The following is a 19,734-nucleotide window of genomic DNA, read 5'->3' as shown; positions in this document are numbered from 1 at the left end:
CTGGTCACTTCATCTGTCACAGAACCATGTGCCCCTTCCCTCTGGTTGTAAGTGGCAAGTTTGAGGTGTGACAACTTTCAGCAGTTTTTTGCATGTTAGCTTCTTTACTCCCAATCAGTGATAATGAGCAGCTAGCTCTAGGCTTACAAGTTCCCCTGGAGTTGCTAGTATCTTGAATTTCTTTCCATTTATTTTAGGAGTAAAAGTCCCTCGCAATTTTCGACTGTTGGAAGAACTCGAAGAAGGCCAGAAAGGAGTAGGAGATGGCACAGTTAGCTGGGGTCTAGAAGATGACGAAGACATGACACTTACAAGATGGACAGGGATGATAATTGGGCCTCCAAGAGTAAGCGTCGAGCTACGGCTATGTCAATGTCTTAAATCACTGTGCCTCCTTTTAAAAAAATATTAGCTTTATCATGGAAAAAAGCTCACCAATGGTATATTTTCTGAAATGTGGCTATTCTTTTTTGACCAGTTTCAGTTTATATATTTGAACCTCCTCTGATGCTGTTTAATCCCTCTAAATGGTAAGCAGAAACCTGTTCAGACTCATAGTGTGAATTTATGTGACAGTGTAGACAGGTTTGAGGTCATTGCACCCTCACGTGTAGTTTGGAACAAACTCTTAGGCTTATCAAGTAACCAGGCTCCAGTTATAGCCCACGTACCTGATGTTGGTCTCCAAATGAACTTGGGAAAGCCTTCACAGTTGTAGTTTTTATTCAGTTTCCCAGGTCTGCTGTGTACCTGTATCCTAATTCATAGGGCCATTCAGCAAAGATTTGTTGCCAGCCTGTCAGGCACTGTTAGGTCCAGAAGCCTTTGCAAGGAAGACCAAGACAATGGGGATGGGAAAAATGACTTTTAGAGCTTCATGATCTGTGAGAGTTCCCAATCTTCATAATGCCAGCTAACTTTTTTTTGAGGGTACATAATGAACCCTCAAGAAGTGTTTTTTTTAATTCTCACCAGATCCCATTGTTAGGTGCTCCTATTATGTAATTACATTCCATTTTACAGATGAGGAAACACACTCAGAGGAGTGAAGTCCCTTGGCCAAAGTCATACAGCTGACAACTCCCAAACAAGGTCTGTCTGACTACAGAGCCTATGCTTTTAACCTCAAAGACACATTATCTTCCTCTTGTTTATATTTTGAGTTTTCCTTTGTTACCATTATAGAATTACCCAGAGTGTTAAGTGGTAAATTGATGTAGGATTCAAGAAGTAGATTGCCATAATGTGACATTGGTTTCAGACAAGCAGTAGGAGATTCTAACTGAATGTGGCAGGACCTGTCCTATGTCTGCTTGTGCTTATAAGGATGATGATATTCATTCATTCTTTTGATTGTGTGCAAGGCTTCGCACTAGCACTATGGGAATAAAAAGACATGTAGGGTGTGGCCCTGACTGAAACAGGGAAGAGTGCCTCATTAAGTGTTAGGACACTCTAATGTTCATCTCAGACGGTCATCAACGCTCATGGCGAAGGACTGGCTTTGCCATTTAACATTGCTTCTGGAGTCATTTTCCTGACGCTGTAGTTTTGTGGGGGTTTTTGTACACATTCAATCTGTTTTTATTCACTTCTTGATCCTTTTTTTCCTATGAAAATCAGATTAAATACTGGAGAAAACCAGTCTAGAAATTTTACTTCTCCATAGAGATAATTTTCTTTGCTCTATGCTGATGGCTTCTTCACTGCATTTCTTCTCTTCCTAAAGATGGTTTGGGTTTCTTGAGGATGAGAATTATTCTTCCCTCCTTGATCTCTAGAGTACCTGGAGATGACTCAGGATGGGATAGTTATTCAGTATATTTGTTAATTAACTTACCAATTTACAGGTTCTAACAAATTAAGAATGAACCAATGTGCAACTTTGTGAATACACTAAATACCACTGAATTATACACTTAAAAAAAAAAGAAACCCAAACAGTGAATCAGTAAGTTTTGTTGAAAATATTCTGTTCCACCTCCAACAGCTTGGGCTACCCTGAATTCCAGTTTATCTCTTTCCAGAGGGGGCTCAGTTTTAATGAGTAGCTACAGTATGCCAGGTGCTTTCCAAACATTTGCTTTTAATAATAGCTTTATCGAGATATAATTTATATAACACAGAATTCACCCTTTCAAAGTATATAATTCAGTCATTTTTATAATATTTATATCCAGAGATTTGCAACCATCACTAATTTCAGGACATTTTCATCACCTCAGAAAGAAACCCCATACTCATTGGCAGTTACTCCCCATTTTGCTTCCCACCCCCCACTTCTCATCCTTGACAATCACTTATCTATAGCTTCCATTACTTAGGTTAATTTTTTCAAGGTTCATCCATGTTATAGTATCTATCAGTACTTCATTTTTTTATGGTTGAATAATAATTCATTGAATGGATATACCATAAATATGGATTGTTTCACCTTTTGGATTTAGGAGTTAATGCTGCTAGGAACATTTTTTTAGAGGTTTTTGTGTGGACATATATATTTTCAGTTCTCTTGGCTGTACATCTAGGAGTAGAATCTGGATCATATGGTAATTCTATGTTTAGCATTTCGAGGAACTGCCAAACTATTTTCCAAAGTGGCTATACCATTTTACATTCCTAGTAGCAATGCATGAGGGTTCCAGTTTCTCCACGTCCTCACCAACTCTTGTTATTGTGTGTCTTTTTACCCCTATAGTTTTGAGTACCCTTGTTCCCCAAGGTTAAAAACAATGTCAGAAAGGAGCTATCTGCTTCTAGATGCTTCCTGTGACCAATCTGTTTTGTGATTAGCATACAAGATATATGCTGTGCACCTAGAATATCAATATAATTAGTAAAGCATCTAAATAGAGCACTTGAGTAACAACTCATCTCCTTATTATGTTATTGTTTCCCTCAAAAGAAAATCTTCTGTCAAAATTTAGAAGTCATATACTATATGATCCAGCAGTTCTGCTAGGAATTTACTCTCCAGTTTTTTGTTTTGTTTTGTTTTGTTTTTTAATGTATTGCCCATAGAAAATATATGAAATTATTTCCTACAGCATTGTCAATAGTAGCAAAATATTGGAAATAACTTCAGTGTCTTTCAATAGACCATATTATGTACTGTTTAGCTGTTGAAAATAATGAGACAGATTTATGTGTGCTAAAATAGAATGATCTCCATGATATTTAAGTGAAAAGAGTGAGTTACAAAGTGTATACAGGGTATGCTGCCATTTGGGGTTGGGGGAGAAGAGGAGGTCATACGTACACTTGTGCTTCTTTGTGCTCAGAATACCTTTGAAGAATATCAGAGAGGCTGGTGACACTGGTTACCTTCTTCAGAAGGGAGTTGGCTGGCTGGGACCAGGGTGGAAGGGAAACTTAGTTTTTACCATATACTCTTTTGTGCTCTTTGAGTATGTTCGTAAGTTTTTGTTTTTTGTTTTTTGCAGCTGGCCAATAAGGGGATCTGAATCCTTGACCTTGGGGTTGTAACACTGCAGTCTAACCAGCTGAGCTAATCTGCCAGTCTTGGATGTGTTTTAATCGTGTGTGTTAGCTATTTGAATACCTCCCCCTGCCCCCCTTCTTTTTTTTAAAGAAAAACAAGTCCTTTGAACCCCAAAGCAAAGCCTCCTACTCAAGTATTCCTTGCAGATTTCTGGCAAATGTCTGACTGTCCACAGCATTACACATGGGGTATTTCTACTCTGACCACAGAAGTGCTAAAAATAGTCAGGTTATAGAGCAGGGTTTCTCAGCCTCAACATGATTGACGTATTGGGCTGGATCTTTCTTTGTTGTGGGGGTGCTGTCTTGTGAATTATAGAATGTTTAGCAGCATTCCTGGCCCCCACTCACTAGATGCCAGTAGTAACCCCTGCCCCAGTTGTGACAACCATAAATCTCTCCAGATAATGCTCCCCCTTTACCTGGCAGGGGGGCAGAAGTCACCCTGGTTGAGAAGCACTGTTATGCATCTTGGGTTCTCCAAGGTAGTGTTTTTATGTGTGTTTTAGAGCCTGGGTGGACATACCCAAAAGTACTGTACCCATGCTTAAAAAGAACAAAACATAATTACAGGAGTTATGAAGTAAGAGGAAAGTGATCCTTTCCCCAGTTCACTATGCTCCCCACAGAATGAAAACTGGTAAGTTGGGGTGTGGTGTGTTTATACCTGCTTTTGTGTGGGTACACAAACATAAATGCATATTCTTTTTTAAGAAAAATGAGATCTTACTATGCATGTTTTGCACCTTCATTTTTCTCACTTAACAGAGGGTGGATATCTTTCTGTATCAGTGCATATTGACCTCTTTTTAAAAAGCTTTCAGTTATATGACTGATATATGAGTATTCTAGTAAAAGTTTTTCAACAATACAAAGTACATAGAGTATGAAGTTAACTTAGTTCCCCCCCAACTCTTTGTGTCAGTCAAGAAGAGATACCAGGTATTTCTTTTTATCCCCAGCTTTATTGAGGTATTACTGACAAATAAAAATTATATATATTCAAGGTGTACAACATGATGGTTTGATATATGTATATATTGTGTAATGATTACCACAATCAAATTAGTCAACACATCATCACCACACACAGTTACTGTGTATGTTTATGTGTGTCTCTCTGTCTGTGGTGAGGACACTTAAGATCGACTCTCTTTGCAAATTTCAAGTAAACAATCCAGTGTCATTTACCATGCTGTACATTAGATGCCCAGAACTTATTCATCTTATAACTAAAAGTTTGTGCCCTTTGTTCAACATCTCCCCATTACCCCCACACCACAGCTCCTGGCAGCCACCATTCTACTCTGAATTCCACTTTTAGATTCCACATATAAGTGAGATTGTGCAGTATTTGTCTTTCCGTGCCTGGCTGTTTCACTTAATATAATGTCCCTCATCTGTGTTCTCATGAATGGCAGGATTTCTTTCTTATTTATGGCTGAATAGTATTCTGTTGTGTGTATATATATCATATTTTCTTTATCCATTTCATCCATCAACAGACACTTACATTGGTTCCATATTAGGTTGGTTCCATAACTTGGCTATTGTGACTAATGCTGCAGTGAGCATGGAAGTGCAGATGTCTCTTTTGAGATACAGATTTCATTTCCTTTGGATATATACCCCATACTAGGTATTTCAACAGAAATAATATAGGAATTGATCAAATAGGTGTTGGACTGAAAAAGCAAAAAAGGTACACTGTGGGAACACAAAGATAATGCTATAGAAAACAGTAATCACCCCTGCAGCTGGAAGGCCAGGGGAGGAAACTAAGGCTCTCAGAACCTAGCACATGGAGGAGAGGTGCCCTCTGCTGCTGCTGGTACCTGTGAGGCACAGGCAAGGCTGGTTGGAGGAGTGCTCAAAAATGCTAGAGCCCAGAACCAGCTCTTGCTGCTAAGATGCAGGCTTCATGCCAGGGTGATGCTGATAGGAACAGCAAGCAAGTAGGAAGGAGTGCTTCCTTTCTCCTTTTCATTTTATATTGGGATCATATGGTTAATTTGACAATGTAGAATTGTTTGTAGAATGTTTGTAGAATTTCGGTTGTAGAATGTTTGGGTGGCACTAGGACTTAATTAGAGAAATGAATAATTAATATTGCCCAGAGATGGGTCCTGTGGCTTACTCAGGGGATTCCATGCATGGTAGGAAGAGGAAGAGTCTCTCCACAAAGGATAACTGTCCCTTGTCACTGCACAGAAGGGTGTGTGCAGGTGCTGGTTAGTAAGCTCCAAGCCCACCTTTCCCTGGTCTGCTTTGTACACTGGGGCTGGGACTCTGCAAACTACAATTTTCCGTCGTCGGCTGGCTTCCTGTTAAGGTTCCGCCAGTCAGGGATACAGGAGGGCCTGAAAGGCAGGAGGAAAGGAGAAGGGATGTACTCCATCCTGTTTGCCTGTTGTTCTCTCTGCACCACTCCGGTGGCAGCTCTTCATCCTGGCATCAGCAATGGGTTCCAGCCTCCAGCTTTTTTGGACATTCGCAGAATCAGCCTCATTGTGCCACCCCCCGTCCCTAGGAGGTACCAGCAGCAACTAGGCACTGACCCCTCCTCAGAGGTCTGAGTTCAACTCTCGGGACCTCTTCCTTAGCCTCCAAGTTTGATAAAATCCGGTTTATTCCCTTTGTTCCCCCAGCCTTAAGGGTCAACACCCTGCTTCCTGTGGTTATTACCTCTGTGTTAGCTTAGGTTCCCTTTTTGCTTTTTCAGTCCACTGACTCCTGTTTAATCAATTCCCTATATTAAACTCTTTTTTTTTTTTTTTTTTTAAAGATGACTGGTAAGAAGGGGATCTTAACCCTGGACTTGGCGTTTTTAGCACCACGTTCAGCCAGTGAGCTAACCCGGCTATCCCTATATGGGATCCAAACCCATGGCCTTGGTTTTAACAGCACTACACTCTCCTGAGTGAGCCACGGGCCGGCCCTTAAATTCTGTGTTACAATACCTAGTGTAGTGTCTTTTTTCCTGATTTATCCCTAGCTACCATATACCCACGCCTTTCCAGCGTAATTATGACTGACAGTTTGGTGTGTCTCCTTTTATACTCTTTTTGTGCACTTACCTATATGTCTGCCTCCTAAGCCATTGAGATCCTTAGGCTCTAAAGATCCTGTTTTTTAGAGGACTCATCCTTCATTCTAACATTGCACATCCCCACGTTGTACGTTACATGTAATTTATATATAACTACATAAGATTTGAATTGAGTACTGTTGACTAGTTGACTTAATGTTTCCTTTTTATACTTTTAGATTTTCTTCACATATCTTTGTAGCCAGTACCTTATTACCTTTCTTACAGCTCATACATTTTTAAAAGATATTTTATAATACTTTTAGAGTTACAGAAACGTTGCAAAGGTAGTACAGAAAGTTCCCCATAAAGCATTTCCCACCCCTATTTCCCGTTGTTAACAATTTACTTTATTCAGGTATTCATAGTTTTTATCTTATGTCTGTTTTTTGTTCCAGAATCCCATCCAAGATACCACATTACATTTAGACATCATATCTCAGGTTCCTCGTGGCTATGAGTTTCTAAGGTTTTTCTTGTTTTTGATGCTCTTGACAATTTTGAGAAGTACAGTATTTTGTAAAACGGCTCTCTATTGGAACTTGTCTGGGTTTTTTTGTTTTTTTGTTTTTTTTGATTAGACTGTGGTTATCTCATGCATACATTTTTAGGTCCATGAAAAGTTTGTAACTTCTAGGCTCTGGGCCTGTAGTACCTAATGGATGAAATAGCCTGTGTTCATGCAAATATACCCAGAGTTGGAGGAAGGTGTATGTCTGCTTTTACAGGTTGTACATATTCTGCAACTTGCTGTCTTTACCAAGTGCTGTGTCTCACCAGTCTTTTTTTGTGTGTGTGTGTGTGTGTGTGTGTGTGTGTGTATGTGTGTGTCTGTCTGTGTGTGTGTCTGTCTGTCTGTCTGTCTCTCTGTCTGTCTGTGTCTGTCTGTCTGTCTGAGCATGTCTGAGCCTCCGCCTTTGAAAAAGCTGCAAAGTAACACATTATGTGAATATGCCATATTTATTTAGTGAGTCCTTTGCAGGTGGACATTTAGGTTGCTCACAGTTATTTTTGCTATTGCAGACAGTGCTTCACATTTTTGTGCACAATTGAGTTCATCTGTAGGAAATTCCTAGAAATGGACTTGCCAGTCTGAGCATGCCTGTTTTACATTTTGATAGGCACTGCCAAATTGCCCTACGAAGCTTAAGCCGTATCAACAAACTGGAAAGTGTTTGTTTTGGGATCAAATAATGAATCTTAAGAATAGTGTTCCTCACATACATGGAATGTTCCAGCAGTTCTCCTTCAGGCACATTTCCTTTCTTCACTGAAACCTTTTTAGCAGGTCTCTGAAGCACTCATGAACAAAATAAAAGAAGAAAACCAGAAACACTGTTTTCTGTGAATGAAAGTCTTGCTTAGGGCTTTTTAATGACCCTTCAGGTGTCTCTGTGATCACCTGATTTGAGTCATTTTTTCCTGCCAGTGAAATTGCCAGTTGAACATCAGTGGTCAGAAATTGGACGGTCCCTTTTTTTTCCTTTTAAGAAATTAGTAATAGCATGGGTGTTTTTTAATTTGACTTCATAGTGTCAAGACTGATAGTATGATTTAATATGTAATAGTCAGATTCCTGTTACTGAGCTGCCTACCTTCCTTGACTTTTTGACACTGTAATAGAATGATCAGTGAAATCTTACCAGCACTGATAAACCACAAAACTTGCTGGCAGATGCTTAAATTGGTGCATCAGAGGCTCCAAAATGTGTAATTAAAGATTTTAAAAGACTTTGTGATTACCACAAGCCCATGCCCCCCCAAAGAGACTTTTTTGTATAAGAAATTCCATCTTTGATGTACGCACCCAATGTTGGAGCAGCCAGATTTATAAAACAAACTCTATTAGACCTAAAGAAGGAAATAGACACTAATACCATAATAGCAGGGGACCTGAACACCCCACTGTCAATATTAGATCATCTAGGCAAAGAATCAGTACAGAAACACAAGATCTAAACAATACTCTAGACCAATTGGAATTGGCAGATATCTACAGAACATTCCATCCAACAACCTCAGAATATTCATTCTTCTCATCAGCACATGGATCATTCTCCAGGATAGATCACATATTAGGTCACAAATCAAGTCTCAATAAATTCAAAAAAATTGGAATTATCCCATGTATTTTCTCAGACCACAATGGATTAAAACTAGAAATTAATAACAAACGAAACTCTGGAAACTATACAAACACATGGAAATTAAACAGCATTCTACTCAATGACATATGGGTCCAAGAAGAAATCAAGCAGGAAATCAAAACATTTATTGAAACTAATGAAAATAATGATACATCATACCAAAACCTGTGGGATACTGCAAAAGCAGTATTAAGGGGGAAATTTATTGCATTAAATGCTCACCTCAGAAGAATGGAAAGATGGCAAGTGAACAACCGAACACTTCACCTTAAAGAACTAGGAAAACAAGAACAATCCAAACCTAAAGTTAGCAGACGGAAAGAAATCATTAAGATCAGAGCAGAACTTAATGAAATTGAAACCCAAAAAGATTCATACAAAAGATCAATGAATCAAAAAGTTGGTTTTTTGAAAAGAAAAATAAAATTGACAAACCATTAGCATGGCTAACAAAAAAAAGAAGAGAGAAGATTCAAATAAAAATTAGAAATGAAAAAGGCGATATTACAACTGATTCATCTGAAATACAAGGAATCATTCGAGACTACTATAAACAACTATACGCCAACAAATTTGAAAATCTGGAGGAAATGGATAAATTTCTGGACACACACAAGCTCCCCAAACTGAACCATGAAGACGTAGAAAATTTGAACAGACCAATAACAATAAAGGAGATTGAAGCTGTTATCAGAAGGCTCCCAACAAAGAAAAGCCCAGGACCAGATGGATTCACAGCAGAATTTTACCAAACATTCAAAGAGGAATTGACACCGATTCTTTACAAACTATTCCAAAAGATTGAAACAGACGCAAATCTCCCAAACTCATTCTATGAAGCAAACATCATCCTGATACCAAAACCAGGTAAAGATATAACCAAAAAAGAAAACTACAGGCCGATATCCTTGATGAATATAGATGCAAAAATCCTCACTAAAATACTAGCAAACAGAATACAGCAACACATATGTAAAATTATTCACCACGATCAAGTGGGATTCATCCCAGGGATGCAAGGTTGGTTCAACATACGCAAATCAATAAATGCGATACACCATATTAATAAACTCAAACACAAGGACCATATGATCATCTCTATAGATTCTGAAAAAGCATTTGATAAAATTCAGCACTCATTCATGACAAAGACCCCCTATAAGTTAGGTATAGAGGGAAAGTCAACATAATTAAAGCCGTATATGACAAACCCACTGCCAATATCATTGTGAATGGGGAAAAGCTGAAAGCTTTTCCTTTAAGAACAGGAACTAGACAAGGATGCCCATTCTCACCACTCCTATTCAACATAGTATTGGAAGTACTAGCCAGAGCAATCAGAGAAGATAAGGGAATAAAGGGCATCCAGATTGGAAAAGATGAAATCAAACTGTCCCTGTTTGCAGATGACATGATCCTATATATCGAACAGCCTAAAACCTCTACAAAAAAACTGTTGGAATTGATAAATGATTTCAGCACAGTAGCAGGATACAAAATCAACACACAAAAATCAGTAGCATTTCTTTTCTCCAATAGTGAACATGCAGAATGAGAAATCAAGAAAGCCTGCCCATTTACAATAGCCACCAAAAAAATAAAATAATTAGGAATTGAGTTAACCAAGGATGTGAAAAATCTCTATAATGAGAACTACAAACCACTGCTGAGAGAAATTAGAGAGGATACAAGAAGATGGAAAGATATCCCATGCTCTTGGATTGGAAGAATCAACATAGTGAAAATGTCCATACTACCCAAAGTGATATACAAATTCAGTGCAATCCCCATCAAAATTCCAAAGACATTTTTCTCAGAAATGGAAAGAACTATCCAGACATTTATATGGAATAATAAAAGACCACACATAGCCAAAGCAATGCTGAGCGAGCAAAATAAAGCTGGAGGCATAACACTACCCAACTTTAAGCTATACTACAAAGCTATAATAACCAAAACAGTATGGTACTGGCATAAAAACAGACACACTGATCAATGGAATAGAATAGAGAATCCAGAAATTAACCCACACATTTACTGCCATCTGATCTTTGACAAAGGCACCAAGCCTATTCACTGGGGAAGGGACTGCCTCTTCAGCAAATGGTGCTGGGATAACTGGATATCCATATGCAGGAGAATGAAACTAGACCCATACCTCTCACCATATACTAAAATCAACTCAAAATGGATTAAGGATTTAAATATACACCCTGAAACAATAAAACTTCTTAAAGAAAACATAGGAGAAACACTTCAGGAAATAGGACTGGACACAGACTTCATGAATATGACCCCAGAAGCACGGGCAACCAAAGGAAAAATAAACAAATGGGATTATATCAAACTAAAAAGCTTCTGCACAGCAAAAGAAACGATTAACAGAGTTAAAAGACAACCAACAGAGTGGGAGAAAATATTCACAAAATATACATCTGACAAAGGATTAATATCCAGAATATATAAGGAACTCAAACAACTTTACAAGAAAAAAACAAGCAACCCAATTAAAAAATGGGCAAAAGAGCTAAGTAGGCATTTCTCTAAGGAAGATATACAAATGGCCAACAGTCATATGAAAAAATGCTCAACATCATTCAGCATCCGGGAAATGCAAATCAAAACCACACTGAGATACCATCTAACCCCAGTTAGGATGGCTAAAATCCAAAAGACTCTGAACGATAAATGCTGGCGAGGTTGCGGAGAAAAAGGAACTCTCATACATTGTTGGTGGGACTGCAAAATGGTGCAGCCTCTATGGAAAATGGTATGGAGGTTCCTCAAACAATTGCAGATAGATCTACCATATGACCCAGCTATCCCACTTCTGGGAATATACCCAGAGGAATGGAAATCATCAAGTCAAAGGTATACCTGTTCCCCAATGTTCATCACAGCACTCTTTACAATAGCCAAGAGTTGGAACCAGCCCAAATGTCCATCATCGGATGAGTGGATACGGAAAATGTGGTATATCTACACAATGGAATACTACTCAGCTATAAAAACGAATGAAATACTGCCATTTGCAACAACATGGATGGACCTTGAGAGAATTATATTAAGTGAAACAAGTCAGGCACAGAAAGAGAAATACCACATGTTCTCACTTATTGGTGGGAGCTAAAAAATAATATATAAATTCACACACACACACACACACACACAAAAAAAAACCGGGGGGCGGGGGGGCGAAGATATAACAACCACAATTACTTGAAGTTGATACGACAAGCAAACAGAAAGGACATTGTTGGGTGGGAGGGGGGGAGGGAGGAGGGAGGGAGGTTTTGGTAAGGGGCAACAATAATCAACCACAATGTATATCGACAAAATAAAAGTTAAAAAAAAAAAAAAGAAATTCCATCTTTGAATGATGTGACAAAACCATGGAGCATGAATGCTGGACACATTCAGGTGAATTTGGGATCCATTCAAATTCTAATACTTATTGGGTAATCTAATAAGTATTAGAATCTAATTTACTAGATTATAACCTAATAAAATCTAATATTATTGAGTATGTAGTTGTTGATGGATACTGTGCTAGGTGCTGAGGATAGATATTTTATAATATTTTCCACAAATTTCTATGTAAATTATGCCCTTGTTTGTTCTGTTTCCTCAGGGAATTTTTTTTCTTTGAGGAAACACCTTAATTGCAATGAGGTGTTCATTTTATAAAAGTGTGAAGAGCAACATTCATTCAGTCAACAAACATTTGAGTACCAGTTTGGTTGAGAGCCCTATTGAGGCCCCTGCCGTCCTTGTTCTGTGTTTAGTGAGGAAGTCTCACACGTGATGGAGTGCCAGTCTTCAGGTGGGGATCAGGAGGACTCTGGAGAGGGGGAGCAGCTGGTGTAGGAGCCCCAAGGTAGAGAGAACTTGGCATGTTCAAATAAGGAGGCCAGAGGGTTTTGGCAGGGAGGGAGAATAAAAAGAGAGAAGGTCAGGGGTGCACAGATCAGTGGGAACTTGGGCTTCCTCCTCAGGTCACCAGGAAACCATTGGAGGGGCTAAGCCAGCAGAGACAGCTTCCTCCAGTTTTAAATGTCAGTTGGGCTTCTGTGTGGAGAGCAGACTGCAGGGGAGTCAGAGAAAAAGCAGAGATTTGGGGTAGTTCAGATGACGTGACGGTAGTGGAGGAAAGTGGATGGATGTACGGTATTCTAGCTTTTTATCAGGGACAAGCCACTGTTAAGATATTGTTTTCAAGGGTTTTAATCACGACATCCACTAGATGTCGCTGTTTACACAGGAGCAATTATTTGTGCTGCCGGAGACTCCTTTAGTGAGGAAAAGGCACTGATCCCTGAGTGGGGAACCCATAGGAGGGTGGCTACTCTAATGGGGAGATGTCACCCTTCAGTGTGGTCTTCAGACACATAAGTGATAATGGTGTGACTTCATATAGGACAGACAGGGACTAGGTGGTGATTGAACTGGGTCTTCAAGGATTTGTGGTTATTCAGGTGGGGGCAGGGCACTCCAGGCAGAAGGAACAGCCCGGTGACAGCAGCACGTTTTGCTGTTTATCAGGTGGATGTTACAATGTAAAAGTCATTGGCATGGGGAATTGGACTTGAGAAATGCTGAAAAGAATTTCTCAACACGGGCACCAGTTGGCATTTTAAGAACTATTTTTTTCCTATGCTGGCCTGGCATCCCTGATCCTCTATCTCAACCAGTAAATGCCATTTGTTTCTCATGTCATTATGACTACCAAAAAGAAGTAAAAGTCACAGGGAGCGATGGAATATACCAGATGAGATCCCTCATGCAGTGCCCAACCCCAGAGTGATGGAGCAGGGGAAAGCAGCTCTGTGTCTGCACCGCTGCTACTACCCACTGTGCTTCATTTTGAAATTCTCAAAAACAGTGACCTGTTTGTGCTTTGCACACAGACAGTAGTTTTTAATACATTGGCTGATGTCTCTGGTGTGAGTGGACGTGCAGTGTGGCTTCCTATAATAAAGAATGCCTCTTACAACACCATTTCCCAGAGAGTAGGACAAGTCTGCAAAGTAGAGAAATTACTATAAAAACAGGTCCCTCTGATTGGGCTTAATAATACTAACTTAAAACTTCAATGATGTTAGCTTAAATGTCTGTCTTTTTATTCCCTTAAGGCTCAGAATTTATATAAACTAGTGCAGGAACTGGTTACTGCTGACTTGGCACATCACAAGTAGACTCTGTGTGCTAGAAGCAGAAGCACCAGTTCTACAGTCAGGAATAAATGCAGTTTCACAGGTTCTACCTTTTTCAATTCTTTGTAATTAACTGACATCTCTGTACCCTTTTTTTCCAGACAATTTATGAAAACCGAATATACAGCCTTAAAATAGAATGTGGACCTAAATACCCAGAAGCACCCCCCTTTGTAAGATTTGTAACAAAAATTAATATGAATGGAGTTAATAGTTCTAATGGAGTGGTAAGTTGTTTTTTCTATCCCTACTTATTCCTCGGGGTTGAAAATTGCTTTGTTAACATCAGGGGCGTTTGGATTGGGCCCAATTTCTTATGTTCCTTGGTTATTTGATGATAAAATATATCACAGTGTATACATGCACAGATTTGGGGTGGGACCTGTTTCCCAATTGTATTTAAGTATCACTCGTAGAGCACTTACTGTAGGCCAGTTCTGTGCTGGCCACTTTGCGATAGGAGCTCATTCAGTCCTCATGATACCTCCATGAGGTAGAGATGAGGAAACTGAGGCACAGAGGTGGAAGATCTTGTCCAGGGCCACACTTTTACTACGTCTTGGGCCTTATTTGTGAACCACCGGTACATAATATTTTTTCCTTCAATGGTCTTGGTTTTTAAACTTATTTTTACTACCATAAATGGAATTCTTACTCCATATGTTGCTTGCAAAAGGCTTTGAGCCTTTGAGGCCTGCTCTCATTCAAAGGGGAGATCAGCAAGTGTAAAGGAGCATTAAACGTGTTAACATCACATCAAGCCTTTGTCTTTGAGATAGTCAGAAGATTTGAAAGAAATTTTAAGAGATGAGCCTGTTACTGTGTGTTCAGTATTTAATGTTGTATTTAAATTCCACCTGAAGTCCTAAACCCAGAACTCAACCCATACTTTGGGAGGTTTCTTTTGGGAAATGCTGCACTAACCTGAGAGACTGGCTCTGTGGCAGCCCTTGTACTAGAGCATGGGTCTGGGCCACCCACTGCCTTTGCTCTGCTTACTGCCCTGCACGTCTTTATCATCTACCAGCAGCTAGGTGTAGAGTCAAGAAAAGACAGGCCCTGGTCATGGCAGCAGCTGGCCCAGGAGCAGGTCATTGTTGTAGAGCCAAGTTGGGCTGGGTTGAGTCTTGCCAAGTGTCTGTCCGTTTCTTTCTGCCAAATAGTGAGAGCTTGGAACACACAACAAGAAAAACAGACTGACTGGATGGAGGGAATCATGCAGGCAGGTGTTTTGCATGTTGGGTATCATTTGCTGACCAGCATGATCAGCTTGAAAAATGCGTTTTTACTTGAGTTTGTGCTGTAGCTTAACCCCAGAATACAGCTATTTTGCTTGAGAGTCTGAGAGTAATTTGTTTTTGTTTGCCTTTTTGTAGGTGGACCCAAGAGCCATATCAGTGCTAGCAAAATGGCAGAATTCATATAGCATCAAAGTTGTCCTGCAAGAGCTTCGGCGCCTAATGATGTCTAAAGAAAATATGAAACTCCCTCAGCCACCTGAAGGACAGTGTTACAGCAATTAATCAAAAAGAAAAACCACAGGCCCTTCCCCTTCCCCCCATTCGATTTAAGCAGTCTTCATTTTCCACAGTAGTAAATTTTCTAGATACATCTTGTAGACCTCAAAGTACTGGAAAGGAAGTTCCCATTCAAAGGCAATTTATCTTAAGATACTGTAAATGATACTAATTTTTTGTCCATTTGAAATATATGAGTTGTGCTATAACAAATCATCCTGTCAAGTGTAACCACTGTCCATGTAGTTGAACTTCTGGGATCAAGAAAATATATTTAAATTGCTTCCCACCATACCTGGTGGGGCACATCTAACTCAACTGTGAAAAGACACATCACACATCACCTTGCTGCTGATTACATGGCCTGGGGTCTCTGCCTTCTCCCCCATCCCTTTCCCCCACCTCCTGCCCTCCCTGCAACAGCCCTCCAGCTTGGGGTGGCTTGTTAGAATAGATGTGAAGGTTTCAGGTCGCAGCCTGTGGGACTACTGCTGGGTGTGGGGGTTGCTTTGGCTGCACCCCTGGTTTCTTTTTTTAAGTCTTAAATAATTCCCCTTCCAAGCCATCATCCTGTTCCCCCCTCTCCCTTACTCCCACCCTTGGCCGAAGCATAGATTGTAACCCCTCTGCTCCCCTCTGAAATTGGCCTTTGGTGAGGAATTCAGGGCTTTCCCCATATCTTCTCTCTCCTACCTTTATCGAGGGGTGCTGCTTTTTCCTTCCTCCTCCTCAAGTCCCTTTTTGCACCATCACCACTTTCCAGGACACTTTGCTTTGGCCAGAAGCCATCAGATAATGTTGGAAAGAGTCTCTGACCTCCCTCCTTTAGTTTTGTAACCACATTTGTTCACTCTCCACCAGCCTGGGAAATGAATACTGGGTCCTCAGCCCTGCCACCCTCTGCTGTCATCGTCAGCTGATGCGTTTTTTAGCTCAGGTTTTGATAAGGTGAAAGGAACAGTCACCAGGGTTACTCAGACCTGCCAGCTGTCAGAGTCCTTCTTGATTAAACTTGCAGAAAGGCCACATGAAGACAATTGTAAGCACACATGATCCCGCTGAATATATATTTTTTTTTTTTCTGTAATTGCTTTTGCTTGTAAAAATTGAAGAAGGTTGGAACAGGACTCATTTGGTCATCCTTGCAATCCATTTGGGTCTAGTTTGAAATTTGACAACTGGAACAAAAGGAACCTTGAATTCGGTGCATACTTTGGTTTTGGTGCTGCTGCTTCTCACAATCCTCAGCAGGGATTAAGAAAGAACTTGGTGTGCACAACAGATCCCCGAAACTGGCGGGCTTGACTTCCTGGCATATTGCTGCGTTTTTCCACTTTCTGTTCAGGACCACTAAATGCTGAAATGTGGATGCATACCGAAATAAAAGCAATTCATTGTGTTCTAAAGTTTTTTTTTTAAACTTAGTATTTGTGTAAAACTACCTTTTGAAGCAGCAACTATCAAGTCTGAAAAGCAATTGATGTTTCCATTAATCTTTTTCTGGGGAAAACATTAGTTCTAAGGATTTAACATCCTGTAAGTAAAGTTTAACATAACAGTATTCCATAAGCAGCCTTTTTATTGTCAGACCATTGCCTGATTTTAATATAATAAAAAAAGTGTGCGTTAATATTTAACAGGCTGTGCTCTTCTTCCTCTTGGCATATTAATTTAGGGACAGAATGTAATGTTTTAGATGTTTTAGGATTCAAAGTGACATCCTAAAGCAGGGGTTGGCAAACTTAACAAAGGGCCAAAATTAGTAAATATTTAGGCTTTGCAGGTCAAGAGGCAAAAATCAAGGATATTATGTAAGTACTTATATAATTAAAAACAAATTTCCGTAGAATTTTTGTTGGTGAAATTCAAAATAAAATACAGTATTTTTAGTAATGTTACTGGCCTATTAAGGTGAAGGACGGAGTCCTTTTTTTTAGGGGGATAACATTTTGCTTAATTGAGATTCAAAGTTAGTCTTCCCTATGAAAAAATTGCAAATGTTCATCTGTAAAAAAATTTCTTCATTCAAGAGACCATAGGCAGTGGGCTAGATTTGGCCCATGGACCATGGTTTGCTGACCCCTGTCCTAAAAGATTATAGTTTTAAAAAAGGGTTCTTCCTTTGGTTTATTTAGCTTTGTTGGACTCTAGCTACTAAATCTCTACTAGAAGCCATTTATTGGCTGGACTTAGTAGTCTATTGGGAGAAAAAAAAATCAGGATTTTCACATGTATTTCTGATGTTTGAAACAAGTATTTTGATCTGATGATTGACGATTTGTCTACCATCTGCTGTGTAAGGAATGGGAACATGTCTGCAGCAGTTTTTTACCCAGGACTTGAACTCCTTGCTGTGGTCTGGAGCAGGTCATTCCCTTCTGGCTCTTGGGACAGGGCAGGTATCAGAAGAACTGGCTGCAAGGAAAGGGCCAGATTGTTCCCAACAGGCCGCCCTCCAGGAGGCCCTGTCCACATCTCTGCCAGGTGGTCTTGATAGTCTTCTGGGATGAATGCTGCCTTTCAGGTCCGCTGAGCATGGACTGGGCCATTTGTGTGTTCTTCACCCTCAGTCATCTTTCCCAAGGGAGGAGGAGGATAGGGGAGAGTCTAACCCAAAGCAAGGTCAGGTCTAAATCTAAAGGTTGTACCCATCCCTTCTGTGCTGAGTAATGACCCACAAAGAGGAGAAGGTCCATCTCAAATCATAGAGTATACACTTTTTTACCTTATTAGTGGCTGATGGACTCTAAAACCTTAACATTCAGGTAGAACCTTCTTGTGACAACTTTTCAATCTATGATTTTGGGGGGCTGGGGGCGTGCAGCTGGCCGGTAAGAGGATCCCAACCTTGACCCTGGTGTTGGCAGCGCCACACACTTCCGAGTGAGCTAACTGGCCAGCCCCTTGAATCTGTGGTCTTGTGGGTATTATGCCCACGGTTGTGTAATTTGTTCTTCATTGTCGGTGGTGGGTTTACAGGTGTTCTCAGGCATGTGGATGAAATTTAGGCCTAAACTTAGGGCACACAAGAAGGCTTCATCTGAGGTTCATAGAGTATCACTTTTAATCTTTTTTTTTTTTTTTTTTTGGTGGCTGGCTGGTACAGGGATCTGAACCTGTGACCTTTGTGTTATAAGGCTGTGCTCTAACCAACTGAGCTAACCAGCCAGCCGTAGGGTGTCACCTTTGCCAGGTGACTTACCTGGATCACACACCTCTGATCCCCAGCCCTTGCCAGTTTCCTGCACCAGAGAGAGGACACATCTGCTGTTGTTTTTTACCGTGTAAAAGTTTGAGGTGTGGGGAGGTCTCCATAGTGACTTGACAACGTTGGGGGAAGCAGGGGGTGTAAAAAGCACCCCCTCTGGTTGACCAACAGCAAACCAACAATGGACCTCCATTGCTGCCCTGTGACCTCTGACCAACTCCCAGATCTTGGGGCCAGGGCAGGTCCCTTGAGCTGTATCCCTGCCCAAGAGAGTTCCTGGGCCCTCTGGGTGGGCCTTTAGTCGTGGTGTCATACAAGCGATGTGGGTGGTGTGAAGTGAGTGGAAGGGACCCTCCTAGCATGTCTCTTCTCCTCTGTCCGCCCTGCCAACAGATCCCTGCTGGCCTCCTGCCCTTGCCCCGATATTGGGGGAGCCCACAGTGGACAGTCATGTTCCTTCTCTCAGCCTGTCCCTGTGCACGTCACTCCCTAACCACAGAACCCCATGAAGGAAGTTCGGGATACACCATTAGCGATTTCCTTTTCCTATTCAGCAGAAGAGGAAAGTCTTTTAAGGAGAGGCAGCTTGTAAACTATCTTCATTCTTTCCAGTTGAAGAGAAATAAGATGCAGGCATGGGCTGCTCTGTACATAGCTCTGAGCTATGGAGGTGACAAAAAGACTTACCTCAAAGACTTCCTTACAAGGACTACATGAGATTAGCTGCTGTATGTAGTCAGAGCTGTCACACAGTGGAGGTGACCTTGGGAGAGGTGGGGATCTTAGTGCTAGAACAGCCTCATTGCTAGTCCTGTCACTGGGAATAAGGCACTGGCCACATCTTTGGGGTTCTGGTGTGTGTCTGATGCCACGCAGGTGGGTGAGGACAGGTGAATACAAAGGTGTTACTCAGTACTAGGCACATGGACTCAGTTAATGCCAGATCGTTCTAGTTTTCCAAGAGAAGTGGCAAATGCAGATTTTTATGTGAAATCTCCAGCATGGGTGCATCAATTAGCAAACTTTTCATACCCTCTGTAGAACAAAGTAGACACATCCA

At 40.6% G+C, this 19,734-nt stretch overlaps 1 protein-coding gene across 3 annotated transcripts in view; it reads left to right on the top strand.

Moving 5' to 3' along the window:
• Positions 1-17,103, top strand: part of UBE2V1 (ubiquitin conjugating enzyme E2 V1) — a 33,111-nt gene extending 16,008 nt beyond the window's left edge. For all 3 annotated transcript variants that reach the window (XM_063096083.1, XM_063096087.1, XM_063096092.1), the window contains exons 2-4: positions 198-346; positions 14,051-14,176; positions 15,326-17,103. In XM_063096083.1, the coding sequence (XP_062952153.1) occupies positions 198-346; positions 14,051-14,176; positions 15,326-15,472 (422 nt within the window). In that variant the 3' untranslated portion in view covers positions 15,473-17,103. The remainder of the gene's footprint in view (positions 1-197; positions 347-14,050; positions 14,177-15,325) is intronic.
• Positions 17,104-19,734: the final 2,631 nt, after the last annotated feature.

This window comes from Cynocephalus volans, chromosome 1, assembly GCF_027409185.1.
Source record: "Cynocephalus volans isolate mCynVol1 chromosome 1, mCynVol1.pri, whole genome shotgun sequence".
Taxonomy (NCBI): domain Eukaryota; kingdom Metazoa; phylum Chordata; class Mammalia; order Dermoptera; family Cynocephalidae; genus Cynocephalus; species Cynocephalus volans.
This window is presented reverse-complemented; position numbering and strand designations above follow the sequence as displayed.